General features: G+C 42.7%; 1 protein-coding gene across 1 annotated transcript in view; it reads right to left on the reverse strand.

Annotated features, from left to right (window-relative positions):
- Positions 1 to 18,153, reverse strand: part of LOC138600558 (protocadherin Fat 3) — a 68,500-nt gene extending 50,347 nt beyond the window's left edge. The window contains exons 1-6 of the mRNA XM_069672015.1: positions 18,140 to 18,153; positions 15,187 to 18,055; positions 14,951 to 15,085; positions 14,170 to 14,371; positions 7,133 to 7,251; positions 4,258 to 4,456 (exon numbers count right to left, since the gene is read on the reverse strand). Of these exons, the coding sequence (XP_069528116.1) occupies positions 4,258 to 4,456; positions 7,133 to 7,251; positions 14,170 to 14,371; positions 14,951 to 15,085; positions 15,187 to 18,055; positions 18,140 to 18,153 (3,538 nt within the window). The remainder of the gene's footprint in view (positions 1 to 4,257; positions 4,457 to 7,132; positions 7,252 to 14,169; positions 14,372 to 14,950; positions 15,086 to 15,186; positions 18,056 to 18,139) is intronic.

Genomic DNA, 18,153 nt, shown 5'->3' on the forward strand with positions numbered 1-18,153 from the left:
TACTTTGAACCACCCCAAAACCAAGTTTTGACAAACAATCTAAAACTTGAAGGGTGAAATTTGCCAGCAGCTCAGGTCTTAGTGTGGATGACAGCTGCTTTATGAAAGCAAATCAATGGGAGTTTTGTTTATTCATATTTCCAACGAAGTCGCTCGAGCACATGGAAAGTTTTTGACGTGGTAAACAATGTGGGGTGATTCATATTGAATGCACCTCTTATTCATATCTCTCATAATCAAAACTTATAGCTGTCTGTTATATTATTGTGGAAATTATGGATTTTTTTTTTTTAATTCACACTTTATAATTAAGCCTTTCTAAATTTGCAGAAAATAGTGTTTCATTTTCATTAAAGTCGATCTGATACAAAGACGCGGATCAGAAGTGGCTCTAGGATGCCGTATTGAGTATCTGCTTGCCAGTCAAAGCACTTAAATAGATAGCGTTATTTATTAGCCCCAACAAAATTAAACTTGTTTCTTCTTCAAAACAGTAGCTTACACAGCAATAATTAATATTATAGGTGCAACTAACAACTACTGTCATAGAGCAGTAAAGAACAACTGATTATAGGTAACTTGTTTAGCGCTAGCAAAAAACAGTGCGCTGCTAGCTAAGAGTAAAACTGTAAGCTAGCAAAATGTCAGCAATCAGTGTTTTCTAACCAAACATTTTAAGGCTGTAATGTTTAAAAACAAAGTAAGTCTAGCTAAGTTAAAATGGTAAAAATGCAAAATAAAGTAGTTACATGTTAAAAATCTGAGTTTTTCTGGCACTCATAAGCAGACATCAGGAGGGACCGCAAGCAGAGCCCCTGCTAATGTTAGCTTAGCCTGTTTCTAGAGCTTTAGCTAGTTTTAAGGTTAGGATTATTTAAGTGTGCTGAGCCAGACATATCACATCCATACAGGGTTAGTAATATAGTCTCCGGCTGTTAAATTAAAATATTTTTAGTGCACTACCTAGGTATCAGAATACAGTAGGTGTTGAGAAGGAAAATATGGCATCTAATTTCTATGTTATTAGGTTTCAATATGTCGGATGTCAACCTGAGGTGAAAAGATTGCATGAAACTTTAAAAAGCATTTGCTCAGTTGCGCACTGAAGTTTCATTGATCACAGCATGAACAAGAACGTCGTCAATACGAGTCCCCTTGTGTAGAATTAATGAGGAACAGGCAAAATACTGTGGCTCTTTGTCAGAGACAGACAGCAGGGCTCAGATGGCTAAAAACACTCCCCTGTGGCACACACACACACACACACACACATGTATTATACATACACACACGTAAAATTGCACTCTAAAACACACAAAGGGGAAATATTTTATGCAGCTGTTATGTCTGGCTCACGTTGTTGGCTAACACATGTGGATGACACTGATGGTAGCTTCTGTATGAGGCAGAATCATCTTCATCGACTCACTGCAACAGAGCTGCCCTCTCGAACACACAGCTGTAACCAATTCATCAATTGATTAAACTGACACACTAACTCTCTTCCTTTCTGTCACACACACACAATTGAGTGCCTCAACATAGGCACAGTGACTGATTATTACAGAGAGATATGTCATATTTTAATCGTAAGGAGTCTAAAGGATCAAGAGAAAGTCAGAGTAAGTGTGCTTTGAGTCCAGTACCCATTTTAATGAGTGTGTGAGGATCAGGATATCTCTCCGGGATCAATATTAGCCTTTTCACTCTACATATTCTTAATATTAAACAGTATATTCATCATTTCAAAAAGCCTCTTCATGGAGGAATTAAAGAGAAATGTTAATACCCACTAAAGCGAGAACATGCACCAACGCACCATTGGGGTATTCCTTCTACTTCTGAAGCTGCTGCATTAAATACAGGCCATAGGTTTTTGCCAATCAGAATACAGATCCCTTTGTTGTTTGCTGAAACACTCATAACTTAATCTAGGACAGAGGAGGAATAGACTTCACAACTTTTTTTTATCTCATGATTTGAATAAAACATTTCACCTCTTCAATAATTCTTTAATGGAGGCTTCAAGGAAAGCTTGTTCTGAGAATGCATGGGGACCTCCCCAGACTTCAAACTCGGCAGCAAAGACAGAAACACGTCTCTCTGAATTCATTTTCCTTTTGAATAATGTTTATGTTTTGTACACATAGAGGGGTAAGCCTTCAAATTGTGACATTTTATCAATAAATATCTGAATTACTTAAAATATGAGGGGTTTTTCAAAAAGAATGTGAAACGTATAGGATCACGACAGGCTCTGACGCAATCTTGGCTTTAAGATTTAGTTTTGATGTTCTGTCACAATGTTGTGAGATGATATTCAGTTCACAAAGGCGTCTTTTTGAGGGTTTTGTGAGCTCATGAGGATTTGGTGTGGGAATGTCTAAAAAAAGATTTGCAAGCACTAAAAATTCACAGATGTGTTGAAAAGATTTGTGGTTGTAGAAACACTTTAAGAATGTATAAATAATATATGTGCTCAGTAAGGTTACACAACAATTATATAACAAAGAAGTATTTTGTGAGCATCTGAGGACCGGTTAATAGCAGAAGACTGTGTGGGGAGTAAAATCTCTAACGTCCAACTGTGTGTGTAACATTATAAAGGGAAATACAGTGATTTTACACTATAAAAGTCTGTTTACAGGCACTAAAAAATATGTGAAAAAAGTTGTATAAAGCCTTGCAAAATCATATAAATAAGACATGTAAAATGCTCTGTTTGAAATAATAAATTGTGTCTGATTTGTTTTTTCTGCAAAATACGTTTATCTTGTAAAAATCCTCCAAAGCATCTCTTCCTTCTCCCTCATTAAAATTCCAGAATCTGCATATTCCCCGCCCACTATGTACTACTGTATGTTTCTCTTTTCATAAAATTACAGCCAAAAACTAAACACGTCTCTGCCTTAGCTAGCTGGAAATATAGTCATCAGCAGTAGTAACGTTAACATTAGTAGTCAGTAGTGAGTTTGTAAAAATTACAGTGACGCGCATCACTGGAATAGTTACCATAGGTTACACATAATGATATGCATAGCGTCACCCCGTCCATTAACGGGATTGGCTCCTTAGGTTTGTGACGTCTCAAACCTGCCAATCTGAACACGTGTTGTTCAGCCTGTCCTTGGTACACTGCAGTTTAAAAGCAGACAGGCCCAGCCATGGAGATGACTGCTGATGTTGTCCCTGATATGTCTTGTAGCACATGAAAAACACCACATGGAGATGTTTACAAGGTTTAACACTTTATTTTCACTTTAAGACTACAGGCTTCTAATAAGTTTAGCTTACTAGACCTTTTAGCCTTTTCCTTAATTTGAGGCTATTAGCTCAAGGCTACATTAGCCACAACTAGCATAACAACCCCAAATCTAAAACCCAAATACATCTGTCAGGGATCAAGTGCATTGTGAGTAACGTCGGCAGCAAGAAAGAGTGTATGTCTAGTTCTGCTGTATCGATTTGAATCAGGTTTTAATTGGCCCTGGTCAGAGCAACTATTAACGACTGCAGTGCTAAATCAGTTGAGCGTAAAATACACTCATAATTTCTGACCCCATCTTTACAGCCTAATTCAGCGAGACAAGAACAGAACTCACTATTAGGAAAATCTGAAGGCAAACTTTATGACCAAATTAGCCTACATTCACAGCAACCCATAAAAGTGAAATGGGTCAGGACTTCTCATGCAGCATTCAACCACATGCTCAACAAGGTCAAATAAAACCAAAGGCTACCTGTACTTTGTCACAAGCTGAGTCTCATTAAGATCCTGTCTTGATTCTATAGGGCTCGAGGTGAACTACTAAGGTAGTTGGCAGCTTGTTTTGAATAATGATACAAGGAAATACTCCTGAAACCTTGAGCCAAAAAAGTTAGCTTCGCCAATAACTGGTTTAATAAAAAACAAACAATAATTTCCTCAAGTACATTGAAGGGCTTTCACCCATAAGAAGACAGGAAGCAATATTCAGTTCAGAGTGTAGGGAAGATTGTCTGGGCGGCTCATCGGTGTCCTAGATGTTTAATTGTGTGGGCACAAAAGTCATTTTAATTTGTTGTGTGGGAACCAAAGCCTTTAATTGATTGAATGTGGAGTAGGAGGCACATGATGAAAGAAAATTCCAGCTGCATGTAAACTTATGAACACAAAGGTAATTATTTGTTGTTTAGAAGTACATATGAATTAATATGCTATTAGTATACAGCATTATACTGCCGGTAGGTTACCAAGAGTCTGTCTGTGAGTCTTACCTGTTTTGGGGTTGATAGAGAAGAAATTCTGCGGGTTGCCAGCACTGATGCGATAACTCAGCCGGCTGGGCGTGGCGGTGAGGTCAGGGTCCTGCGCCTGGATACGGATGACTGACACATCCTTAGGAGAGTTCTCCATGACGACTGGGTGGTAGATAGGATCCGAGGTGAGGGGAGCGTTGTCGTTCACGTCTTCTACCTGAGAGAGAAAGAGGGGGGAAGAGAAGAGAGAGGAAGAGGGAGAGGGGAGAGAGGGAGGGAAAACAAGGATTGGGCAAATTACAAGAATTAAAAGTGTTGTTTGTATCTGAGTTCAATCTGAACTGGCAATAGATGTGTTCATCAAACAAAAACTATTTAAATCAGCATGTTAATACAGTATTACCTTGTTGTGAGGACACTCTATCCTCAGATTTTAGTGTCTCTGTTACTCAACAACTCATGAAATGCAGCACAGACTGGCTCTGCGTTATCAATCACAAAATTTATTCACCAGAAATGTCAAAGATGTCACACGTTAAATGCACAGCAGATTAATTTCTCTTCTTACGGCATAGATCTAGAATATTTATGGCAAACAAAGCGTTGATTGAGTGTTTGCTGGGAGGCACACAGAGCCAAGACGGTTCAGCCGCGTGAGGAGCACCTGTGCCTGATTAATCTGCCTATTTTTGTCTTTGATGAAGAGGCAGCGCGCAAAGCACCCGATCACATCCTCACACCTGGATATCCTGAAGCCAGAGAAGGCTGTTTGTTTTTTTATACACCGCTGAACTCACCCCCAAAGGGTGAGCAGTGTTGTAGCAGTGATGTGTGCGCTCCAGTGTTTAGACAGTGGATTAGTTACTGCCAAATACAACAGAAACTGAGGCAGAGAATTCCCTCCAGCGCGTATCACTTGCTTACAGGCTGAGCATTGCTACGGTTATCCACTGCACTGAGCTCTGTCATTATTTCAGAGAGTAACACAGTGATAGTTAAGCTTCATACTGCTATTTTGCAGTTGCGTGTTTGCAAAATGCAAAAATGTATCAACGACAGCCACAGACAAAGAAGCTAATCTGTTAGCAGCACCCTTTCATACTATGCCAACATTTTTTGGAGTAGAACGTTGTGTTTGCAAATTACATTTCATCAGGACTGCTTGACGTATGAGCAAGAATTATCCCTCCTGTACTACCTTTTTGAAATATCAAACAATACCCCTTCTGAGTTACAAAAACATGAGGCCAACCTAATATATTAACCATGATTTTGTTGTATTTTTGTGATGAATTAAAGTTCCACAAATGTTACAAGGTCTACAGCTTCTTCTTAAAACTGAAAGGGACTCTGTTTGGTAGCTCGTTCCACCACCTGGGGGACTACAGAGGAGAAGAGTCTAGCTAGTGACTTCAGGCCCTGTTGCGATGGGAGTACCAGGCGCCTTTTGTTGGCAGAGCGCCGTGGGCGGGAGGGAGTGTAGACCGGGATGAGGGAGTTCAGGTAGGCAGGAGCCGTTTTTGTTGCTGTTTCGTAAGCAAGCTACAGTGTTTTGAATTTGATGCGAGTCGCAACTGGGAGCCAGTGGAGGGATATGAGCAGTGGAGTGACGTGTGCTGCTTGGGTTCGTCACGCTGGTAAACATTATGGGTCATCTGCAGATGTTTGAAAGTGTGCATGCAGGAAGGCCTGCCAGTAGGTAGTTGCGCAATATTATGACAGCCTGAACCAGGAGTTGTGTTGCATGCTCTGAAAGGTAGGGTCTGATGTTCCTGATGTGGTGCATGGCAAATGGACACGGCCGAGCAATCGAGGCCATGTGAACCTTTAAGGTTAGCTGGTCGTCAGTTATGACATCCAGGTTGCAGGCAGATTTTGTGGGCATGAGTTTAGTTGGTCCAAGCTGGAAATTGATCTGTGGTTGCATAGAGGGACTGGCTGGGGTGACAAGGAGCTCAGTATTACATAGGTTGAGCTAAAGGTGATGTTCTTTCTTCCATTTAGAGATATCGGCAAGGCATGGCGAGATACGTGCAGAGACTGTTGTGTCATCTAGGGGGAATGGCAGGAAGAGTTGGGTATCGTCCGCATAGCAATGGTATGAGAAACCATGGGAGCAGATGATTGCATTGAGGTGGTATGTATTGAAAAGAGCAGGGGAAAGAGCATTGACCCTGGAGGCACCCCTGTGGATAAGCCTTGAGATTGGACAGTTTTACCTTCCAAGATACTCTAAAAGATCTCCCTGAGAGGTAGGACATGAACCAGTGGACGGCAGATCCTGAGATACCAAGCTCAGAGAGTGTGGAGAGAAGGATTTGGTGGTTCACTGTGTCAAAGGCAGCTGACAGATCTAGCAGCAAAAGAGCTGAGGAATGACAAGGAGCTCTAGTCAAATGGAGTGATTCTGTTACCGATAGTAGCGCATTTTTTGGTTGAATGGCCCGGCGTAAAGCCAGACTGATTTGGGTCAAACAGATTGTTCTTGGACAGGAATTCAGAGACTTGAGACAAGTATTTTTGACAGGAAGGGTAGAAGTGAAACCGGTCTGTAGCTTTCAACCTGGATTGGGTTGAGGGAGGGGTTTTTGAGCAGTGGGGTGAGCTGAGCTTGTTTGAATGCAGTGGGGAACACACACATCCAGCGGACTGGTAGTGGGCTGAGAGACCAGCAGAAGCTTGGAGACTTTGTCCTCGGTCAGAGGGGAGAATGAGGTGAGGGAGGCACTATAAGCTGGTGGCTGCAAGCTGAGTTGGTCAGGCTCAGAGAGCCGATAAATCAACTACATTTCTATGCTTATCTCATTGCAAAAAACGAAAGGGCATTTCCTCTGTTTAAGGCCTCTTATGCATGCTTATCATAGTGTAAGTATTTGCAGCAGAAGGTAGGTACCTGAATGAAGACTTCAACTGAAGCTGACAGAGGTGTGACCCCTCTGTCTGTGGCATAAACGGTGAGCCAGTAGGAGTCTTTGGTCTCACAGTCCAGGATACCAGCAGTGTAAATCACCCCTGTTAAAGCAGAGGACAAAGATTAATGCAGTCGTTACGCAGAGAATACATATATATTAGGTGTGTGTGTGTGTTTGTGTGTTTGTGTGTGTGTGTGAAGGGGAAGAGTGGGTGTCATCAGCAGAATACATCCCTAAAAGATCTCAGAAGGAAAGTCTTTGAATACTAAGTTTACAGAGGCAAAGACACACATTTGGAGTAAACTTTGTGTCCTGGCTTCAGTGACATTCACAGGCATTAGTGGCGCCGCTATAGTCACCTTCAATGTTTCAGCTTCTCTACAGCTAATCACAGCTGACCAAACTGCTCCCGCTGCAATTCGGTTAGTGCTAAACGTACCCTGAACTGCCCTGCACCAATAAAGACCCAGACACAGACGCTCAGACACTCACAATGACTAGCTTGTGTTTAGTGGCCCTAAGGAAGATGAGTAGCTGACAGCTTTGGTGACCTCTTGGGGGACAAAGAGAACACTCACAATTGGATGACACATGGGCGTCTCTTTTTTTTTTAAACTTCAGCCATGCAGGACCCATATAAACGACTGAAAATGACACGCATGCAAGGGTTCACACTCTAGGTCCATTTATGTCAGTCTTAGACTCTGCCAGGAGCACTGAAACACAATGGAGCAAGGTCATGATGAGTGTCAGTGTTTATTTAAAGTAAAGTAAACTTCATACACATACTGTTTATCTAATTGCATTGTTTCAGCAAAGAACACAAGTCAGAGGAATAAAAACACTGAACTCATCAAGAGGGCAAAGCAAGCAGTGGATGCCTTTCTGCTTAGGGCGCACAAACTTTGATCAGTTCTCCAGTTTTGTGTTAAATCTTGCCACTTTTGAAAGTCAGCATGAGTCTGTTGCTCTAACCAACTTAAAGAATAAGACGTACCAGTTTGTGTACGCTTGTCGATGCTTGCAGACTCTGTGTATGCATCTTTGTCTGAGTACACAAGCAATTAACCTGAAGAATATGGCAGACAGCGCTAAGGCTGGAAACGTGACCAAGTTTGTGTTTACTTTGGTTCTTGTGTTTACCTCATCTTTCACACAGCTTTAACATTTTTTACATGTAGTGAGTTTATCCTCTTCCATGTCAATTTTGTAACTTTGCAAAGACTTGCAATTTGTTAGTGTTACTATTAGAATTGGTATATTAAAGTGGTAATCTCGAAGATCTCAGTTTCGTTCTCTTTGGCGCCACCTATGGCGATAAACGGTAATTGCGGGAGCACACTTCCCAGATATCCAAACAGTGTCGTATGTGTGACGTCTACTGTTGACTTTGCCTTCATCTCAGCGTACCTGTAGTCATCGATCTTTTCTTTGTTTGTTCAGACATAGTAGATTACTGTTTACTCGCAACACTAGCAGAGACCGGAAAAGCAGCCGCTTAGCTCCGCCTACCCTCTCTGGCAGACCAACCACTGCTGGGTGATGGAAAACGCGTCACTAACTGGACGCCGCTTGTGATTTTTTCCGCTAAAGTCGCCACTGACACCCAGTCTGTAATACTGTAAATGCAAAGGCTTTCATCAGTGGGCCATAGACATAACAATAGTACTACAAAAGAGACAGTAGTAAGGTAAGTTAACATCAGTCTCTGCTCCACTTAACAAGGAAGAGCCTCGAGACATATAGAACTGAATGAAAACTGTTTCTAGTGAAAGGAGAAGACTGAACCGGGGCATCCTTTAATTTGACCAAATAAATGCCACTGATGTTTGTGACTCCAGGGAGGCAGAGAGAGCTTAGACGGTGCAGCCCAGACTCCAGACCTTTGGGACAGACACGCTTAATGCCTCTCTTGCCTGTTTCGCTGCCCTCGGCCTCCCATTAAAATCCTTTTTCGGAGGATATCATCTAAACAATCACAGTAATGTGTTGTTCAGTAGAAATCCTGTAGCTAGAGAACTTGAGCATATGGAATAAATTATTGAAATATCATATTAGCATTCTTATATAAAAATCATGCTTTTCTACACTTGATTTGCTGTCAAACACTAGATGTCTGTTGTTCCTTAGCCTGGCCTTCCACTCAGCCTTAAACCCCACATCCAGAGGCTACAGTCAAACAAGAATACAAATCAGTGACTCGAGGTGTGACTGTGTGGCCTTTTTTTTAATGCACTCGAGTCAATCTTGCTGCAGCTTCCTCAGCCGCCTGGTGAAGGTGTTACCTTATCACGAGGAAGTGTGTGTACATGTCAGATTATGACTAAGCAGCAGCCCAGGGCGTGCACAATGCATAGTAAAAGTGTTTGCTGAAACACATCCTTGCTCTGTCGTCCTTGGCCATGTCCTTTTCAAACCACATCTCATCTCTGTCAGATAGCTCGACAGAGAGAGATGAGGAAAACAGAGCTGGCTGTTTCAAAAGCTCTTTGAACTTTAAGACCGACAGGCACTATTCAGTGGATTCAATATAAATCTGTCTTGACAGCATCCATTCTCACCATAAATAACACACTTCAAAGAGGGAACAAAAAAAATTTGAAGGGTCATGGCACATTTTCTAATTTAGAAGTTCGCAGTGCGCTCGGGTTCACAACCATCTGTCTTGTCTGTTCAATTTCTCAATTTTTGAGAAACAAGTTTTTGGGGTCCCTCTATCGAATGAATGCCACCATATCCAATAATCAATCCCAAGATTGATGAGAAAATACTGGGTGCATTTCTCTGCACCTTGAGACGCAGTGAACACCTCTGTGTGTGGCAAAACATGAGAGAAAAACAAAAAATACAGCCTCTTAATTCCTAACAAAAGCAGAATAAATTACTTTTTAACAGTGTGTTTGTCCAAACCTACACTCTTCTATCCTCACTGTGACAAATCCTGGGGCTCACAAATGCACTAATAGAGGAGAAGTGGCTTCTGACAGCTGCCCAATGAGAAATTGCAGGGCTTGCTTTCTCTCAAACCGAAGACAAGAATACCAATTTTTGTTCAAAGTACAGCAGTGGTAAGAATTTAAGCCGGAGAAGATCCACCTCCTTTTTTTCTGATAGATAAACCCTTTATTTTCTATCCATATTGGAGGGAGTCATTTTCAACATGTTGATATCAAATGTGGGGGGGAAAGGGAGCATTCATTAGCAGGTGAAGCATACATGGGGGGTGTCATGGGCTACACAAGAAGCATCATAGAGCAAATTTACAAAGAAAAGGTGTGTTTCTGTGTGTGTGTTACGACCAAGCAGCAACCTCCGGTGTTGAAAAATGAAGCCAATGCGGAAGTGCAAAAAACTGCAGTTCCTCGAGTGGCCACTTGAGGCTGGCTCCAGAAAACAAGAAATAACATTACAGCAGGTGGGAAAATGCCCATTTTTACGGCAGAAATAAACACGTTTACAGCCTGGTACAAAAAACGGTTTTGCTATAAATAGCTAATTTTGTTGTTAAAGATAACTGTACGGGGGATGATTTTTTTTTATAACACACCCGTTTTAATTATATTAAGCCTTAAATCATAGGGGCCGGATTACTTGAGTGACAGGTGGATCCTGCTGGCTGTCTGCTACACGTCAACACAGACACAGACACTGAACTTAACTTCACCTGTTTGTGTTGTTGGAGACTTTTGGGGATTTTTCATTCAAAGTTTGGACAAATAATCTCTCTGTGGGATTTATGGAACGTTATGGCTGTGCAAGAAGTCTGAGCTCCAGCTTTTCGGTGAGTTAAATGCTAGTGTTATTGTATTGATATATTTTTAGCACTAAGTAGCAGGTATACTGTGCTCCCTTTAGCTGCTTGTTAGCCTGTGCAGTGTTTATTTATTTAATTGTCGGTCAGTAAATAGGAGTCAGGTTGTTGCTTTTTCCCCAGATAGATTACAGCGGACTGCAGTGTTGAGCAGAGCTGTTATTTTAAGTTTCCCGTTACGTGTCGGCTCGCTTGCTCGCCCGCTACTTCTTTAGTCTGATAACTAAACACCTGCAGTCAGTCACCGACAGAATCTCCTAATGGGAAAGTCAAACTAGCTCATTCATTATTTATACAGTCTATGGATAATAACCACTAGCAACGCTGAGGAGCATATAGCCTTGTTTCATAGCCGTAGCTGGCTGATTCATGCGGCCCGCCCATAGAGCTCAGCCATAGGTTTCAACTCAGTCACGCTCCCCCTCTTTGCCCATCTCTCGATTAGCCGGCTCTGGCATTTCGCATTTGGCGACCCCCAGCGGCACGGCAATTCGGGCTTCAAAACGCTTCTTCAGAAACCAATGTGTGACGTCACTGAGACTACGTCCATTATTCATACAGTCTATGGTTACGACAGACTTTAAAAAATACATTCTCACACTTTTTTCTGATTCCCTCTGTCTCTTCCACTCTTCCTCACTGTCTGTCACACTCTATCTTCACATACTTAGTTTTGGCACAAAGAGCCACAGATTGACAAGCAGTCAAAGCAGAGCCACTCAACATGGCATCTAAATGCATGGTGGGAGGACATTGCGGCACTACTCTGTCCACGCCTGACAACACTGACTTCTATGCTACCAGATAAAATGAGGCACTTGATGTGGTTATACTTGCCGTGATGTGCTTACTGTGTCTTCTGATGTGATACTGAAAAGGCACTGGTCAATTCAGACAAAAAAAAAACACAATTTCAGAAACCAACTTCCAAAAGAAAAAGAAATATCTAAAAAGGCCTGGGAAGAAGGAAGCTGTATTTTCTTCTGACACTTTTTTCTGTACTCCAGACTCCCCTGCATCCTCTTCCTTCCTCTCTTCGCTTCACATCCACTCCCTTCTCTCCTTTCACTTTCTGCTCTAACAAGCACCCTGATTTCCCCTGGAAAATCTGCACTCAATAAACGTTCTCGCTGGCTGTGATGCTCCTTACTGAGGCTTTAACACTGAAGACTGTAGGGAACTGTCTAAGTTCTGTAACACTGTTTTATCTAAGAGTACAGTAGAGACGCTGTGCAAACAGTGTGTAATTAACTATACATGGTTCTATACATAAGGAGAGGGAGATACAGGGAGAGGGAGGGCAAGAGACTTTCTCTCCATCTGTTTCTCTCTCAACTAGAGTCAATACTAATTAGCCTAGTTAAAGGTCAACACGGGCCTCCAGTACAAGTCATGTACAGTAGGGACCAGTGTGCCAAGAGGTGAGGAGAGGCCAGAAGAGGAACACTGTCACCGGTACCCTTAAAAAAAAGTGCTAAATTAATTACTTGATATAACTATCAAGTAGATACTATTTTTTCCACACTTTTTTCCACACTTCCAATTACTACTGACAATTGATTTTACAAGTCGCAGTACTATAGATTTATGTTCTAATTATATAACTAGCTCGTGACAAACCTAGACTTCAATAAATGTTTTATTGTTCTGCTGCTTGATTAAAAAGTGAACGGTAGAATTTAAGGTTTAATACTTTTAGGAGTGAGGAAGAAAAGAGATTTAAATAAAAGTGAGTGAAACTGGGTTAAAACTGTAATGATTAATGAGTTTGAATAAGTGGGGGAAACGCAAATAAAACAGTTCTGAAAATGATGATCAGCACTGATTAAATCATGGCTTATTTTGTTGCTTTGGTGCAGTTCATCCGGTGAAATTTCAGTAGAGCGTAAGCAGGGAGAAAAGTAATATGCGAGCGACTACTTCCTTTTAACAGTAAAATAGGGATTTTCAACTTAAGCCATTCAAAATCCCCACATTTCTCACCTTTGCAATAAAGGAGCTGTCAGTGCGAACACTTCACTGCATCAGGGGTGATTATGAAATGCTACTCACTATGGAGGACAGCACCATGAAGAGAAGAGAGAAAGAATGTTTGAGGGACGGGTTTCAGAGTTTGAAGTTTGACTGTTTCAGCACCATGGAGAGAGACACAGAGAGAGAGAGAGAGAGAGAGAGAGAGAGTTTGGGTTTAAAAGCTTCAGCACCATGGATAGTGACAGAGACTGCAATGAGACATGGTGGGGGGCAAAAGTTCTCACTTATGCGTACTTTCAATCGCAGGGGAAATTCAAGTATGCAAACTTTGCTTAGTTGGTAATTGCAGGGCTGTCTGTGGAATCTATCTTATATATTTGTGCTCACAAGAGTCCTAATTCTTCAAAGGGGGAATATAGAAAATGCCAAGACCTTATCCTGCTGTTCATGTCTACAAGCACCTCTAATTCTCCTCATTTTCTTCTAGTCTCTTCTTCTTCTAAGATAGATAGACATAAATGCACACATTTAGTTTGCATTTCATTCTATGCATGAGCCGCTATGAACTAAAATGAACCGCCCTATTTTTATCCTAGCTATTTGATTCCTTTCATCCCTGGGTGAGTGAGTCTAGTTTGGATGCAACATGTTTTCAGCTGGAGTTGGACACTGCAGGACAGTCGGAGACAACGGCACGCTTTTTATTTTGGGTCAGGCCTTCTTGAATAACTCACTGTGATTCACTCCTCTTGGAAAGGATGGTGGTGCTGTGCAGGACTGCCTTGATCAATGTTATCCGCACAGCACTGGATCAGTTGTACAGAGTGGCCTGAGGCCGAGCCAGTGTAGCTGCCATGCTGCCCTCATTACAGTAATGATGTCCCAGTACACAGCTCCCACGTGAGGCCCCATCAAAACTCTGACTCTGACTGTACCTCGCACTCGCTCCTCTCTTCTACTTATACACACATAAATCATGTGATGTGGTGATGCTTTCTGTGAATCCTTTCTAATGCAAATCCACAATGTGAGCGAGGCAAAGACGCAAAACAAAGTTGAACAAAAACTACAAGCAAATGAAGTGGTCAGAAATGGCACAAAAATAGTATGAATCTCTATAAAAATGTAAAGCTTAGCAATGCAGCCTGCTGTTGATATTCTACGCATGTGTCCGTACGTTAGTAGATTTTCACTTTACATAAACAGACTTCAAAAATTGATCTTGTGTCACACCTGTGTCTTCGTCAATGGCGAAAGTGCCCAGTCCGCTGCCTCCTCTGACAGAGTACCTCAGCACGCCATCTCGCCCCTTGTCGTCGTCCTTTGCGCTGACTGTCAGGACGCTTGTGCCTGCGCGAGAGTTCTCCTTCACTGAGCCTCTCACAGCAAAGTCAGCGAAGTAGGGTGCATACAGATTCTCATTGACATCCACCACCTAAAGACATTTAATGATTCAGATTAATTTTGATCTAAAATGTTAAATAGTACGTACAGAAATGTGTATTGTCAAACAGTATAAATATGAGATCAGAAGAGCATTAGACCCACAGTACAAATACTGACTATAATCACTCTATGGCTACCAGCCAGCTATTTATGTCCACTGACATCATGATTCCCTTGCAGAAAATCATTTTAGGTAAATTAATTATTAGCAAAGTAATTAGGGACATTACTTTGCTAGAGCTCCTTCAACAGAGCTGAACTGAACTGAACTAAATTGAATAGAATTCAGTTCATTTAATTGAATTTGATTGAACTAAATTGGATTGTGGTGCCTCCTGAAGCTCGTCCTTTGACAGTCTACATATATCATTTTTGTGGGTCAGTCTGGAGTGTATTAGAGAATAACTATGATCTTAATGCTGTCACACATGTGTTTCTCTCCTGAGAATAAAGATGGAATAAATAAATGAAGTACAAGACAATCACTGTCAGCTCTAAATTGAGGAAACTGATCATAGAATAGTTTCTGGTTGATAAAAAAACGTGTAAATGTGTTTTTGTCACACACCTCCACCTCCACAAACGTCTGACTGATGAGGCTGGGTACTCCCCTGTCTTCAGCAAGCATTGTCAGGTTGAAAAACTGTTGTTTCTCAAAGTCCAGCTCCTTCCTAATCCTCAACACTCCACTCACAGAATCGACCTGTACAAAGCATTACAGTCTCATACATCATAAAGTGTCAATACAAGGAGGATCAGCATTTGCAACGGTAAGGACAATTCAAAAATAGTGACATCACCTACCTCAAAAGTTCCATTGAAGTCATTAATCAAGGAGTATCGGACCTGTCCCCCTGGGCCGATGTCTGGGTCTTGAGCTTGCACCCACGTAATCACAGCCCCCGGCGGGAGGTCCTCGAGCACCCGAGCACTATAGCTGCTAGGGATGAAAGCCGGTGCGCAATCATTGACATCCTCCAGGATTATACTTAGGGTAGTCACAGACGACCTTCGAGTGCCTCTCTCAGCCTTGTCTCTCACTTCAATCTTCAGTACGAACATTGGGACAGTTTCTCTGTCCAAGTGGCTCGCGACAAATACACTTCCTGTTTCGCTGTCGATACCAAACTGGGGAACACTGGTCAGCATTATGTAGGAGAGCTGTCCATTTTGACCAGTGTCTCTGTCAAATGCAGTGATGGTTATAACTTCCATACCAATGGCTGCGTTTTCTAAAACAAGAGCAGAGGGGTTGTCCTCATAAAACTGAGGGTCATTGTCATTTGCATCCTCTATGATCACAGTCAGCAGTCTCCAATTTGACATCTGAGGAACGCCCTGATCGTAGATCGTGATATTAAGGAAGTAACGATCCACTCGCTCGCGGTCTAGCGGCTGCAATACAGTTATCAGCCCATTCTCCATGTTGATATTAAAGCAGTTTTCCTTGTTACCGTCGGATATGGAAAAGAGAACACGGCCGTTGAAGCCGGTGTCACCATCTCGCGCTCTCACCTGGAATACACTGGCACCAGCGTCGAGGTCTTCTCTCACAAGAATACTCGTGGGCAAGGCCTCAAACTGTGGAGCCTGCTTGTTCGTAGAGAACAGGTCTGTAAATCTCTCGTCTGCTCTTGGTCTGGACATGGCGGACACTTTTGAGAGCATTTTCTCAGCCAGGAGCTGGGCTACCCTGGTCTCCCTGCAGTTAAACCCCTTGGATGGCATCCTCCCCCTCACCACAGAAACATTCACAAATGTCGGATCAGAGAACATCTCTCCATCTGTCGCAACTATTTTCAAGTTGAATACCCCACTTTTTAAACTATCCACTGCTAAAGATCTTTTTAATGACAGAGCCCCAGAGTCTGGATTTAGTTCAAAATAATCTAACTCGTCCCCGGAGTGTATCCTGTACTTAACCATCCCTAGCTCATCCATGTCCACAGCTGACAGCGTGACGATTGTCTCCCTGACTGGGAAATCACGGCTTATCATCCCCCGGCAGGAAACCCTCTCAAAAAGAGGCTGGTTGTCGTTTATATTTATCAGACGGATCGTGACATTAACCTCGGTCTCTCTTCTGTAGGGTGAACCCCAGTCAGAGGCCCGAACTGCAAACATATAGATATCCTCTGACGACTCAAAGTCGAGGTCTCTTGTGATCCTCACCTCCCCTGTGTCCTGGTCGATGCTAAATGGAAGAGACTGGTCTCCGCTTATTGTGAGGATGACGTATCCATTCTCCCCCTTATCATCATCCACTGCGGACACCACAAGAACAACAGTTCCTACAGGTAAGCTCTCATTGACTGCTACATCATAGAAGGGCCTGTTGAACACTGGGGAGTTGTCATTAGCATCCTCTATGGTGATCTGGACCCTCGCTTGCTTCTGACTATAAATATCAACCACCTCCATCTCCATGAAATCCTGTGATATCCTTGTCAGCTGCCTCGTGGTCATAATAACTCCAGTCAAAGGGTTTATATCAAAGTACATTGGATCTGAGAGGCTGCTGAAGCTGTAATTGACACTCAGAGGAGCTGGGGAGATTTTCACCACCTCTACAATAGTGCCTGGGGGAGCTATTTCACTCAGCTTGACTACATAAACATCTTTCTCAAAATTCGCCAACACTGGCTCTGGCTTTGTGACTAACAACTGAACAACTTGTGTATTAGAGAACTTAGGCGGTGTACCCCTGTCTTTAGCCTGGAAGGTTAAGTTGCAGCCATAAGGGAATATATCCCAGTCCACCAGTTCTGAGGATTTAACCCTATATTCGTTCCCGACAGGCGATCTATCAACCACAAACTGTTCAAAGAGGTCACCCTCAATGATTGACACCCATTCTATATCCCCAGATACCCCATCGTCTTTGTCTTCTACAGTAATTATGGCATAGATTGGGTCCTTGTCCATCCATGATGGAACGACAGCAACCACACTGATAACAGGAGCAAATTCATTAACCCGCCCCACAGTTAGGGACAGCTTGGCGGTGCTGCTAATACCGTTGTTCCCGTAAAGTTTCATCCCTCTGTCCACAACCTGCACCTCCAGCTCAAATCTGTCTTGTTTGTCCATCCTGGGCCGACCTGTCAGGGTTATGATCCCACTGGTTGGGTGGACAGCAAAGAGTTCAACTCTGTTCTTGAAGAAGTAGTAGAACTCCCCGTTGGAGCCCATATCAGCGTCTGTGGCTGTTACACGTCCTAAACTGGCACCCAGAGGCGCACTTTCAGGAACAACGAATGAATAGGAGGTTGGGGAGAAGAGAGGTCGCAGATCATTGGTGTCCAAGACCTTGATATAAACAGTGGCTAAGGCTTCTAGGCCTCCTTGAGCAGATGCCTTAACAGTCACAGTGTAATTGTCCTGTACTTCCCGATTCAATATGGCCCCACTGCCTCCGTTAGTTCGTATACGAAGGAAGCTAAAATCCCCCATTACAAACGCCTCAGCCTGGAAGATTCCCTCGCTGTCTCCAGACTCTATGGAGTATTTTATGTCTAAAGACCGAGGCGGCCCAAGAATAATGCCCATTTTGATCAGGCTTCTGGCATAGGTTCTTGCGGCGGAGTTCTCGAAGATGGTGGCGTTATAGGCGGGCTGGGTGAAGAGAAGCAGCCCTTGTCCTGCCCGAGGTTCTGGCAGGTACTGGGCATGGCTTGAAGTAAAACAGAGGAGGAGGAAGAAGCAAATAAAATGGAAAGGAAGAGAGAAGCTCGGTGGAGGAAGCATATTTCCCCACCGATTGAGCTTCAT

Source organism: Semicossyphus pulcher, unplaced genomic scaffold (genome assembly GCF_022749685.1).
Source record: "Semicossyphus pulcher isolate SPU_LCO1_2020_fin unplaced genomic scaffold, fSemPul1.0.p SCAF_10, whole genome shotgun sequence".
In the NCBI taxonomy this organism is placed as follows: Eukaryota; Metazoa; Chordata; class Actinopteri; order Labriformes; family Labridae; genus Semicossyphus; species Semicossyphus pulcher.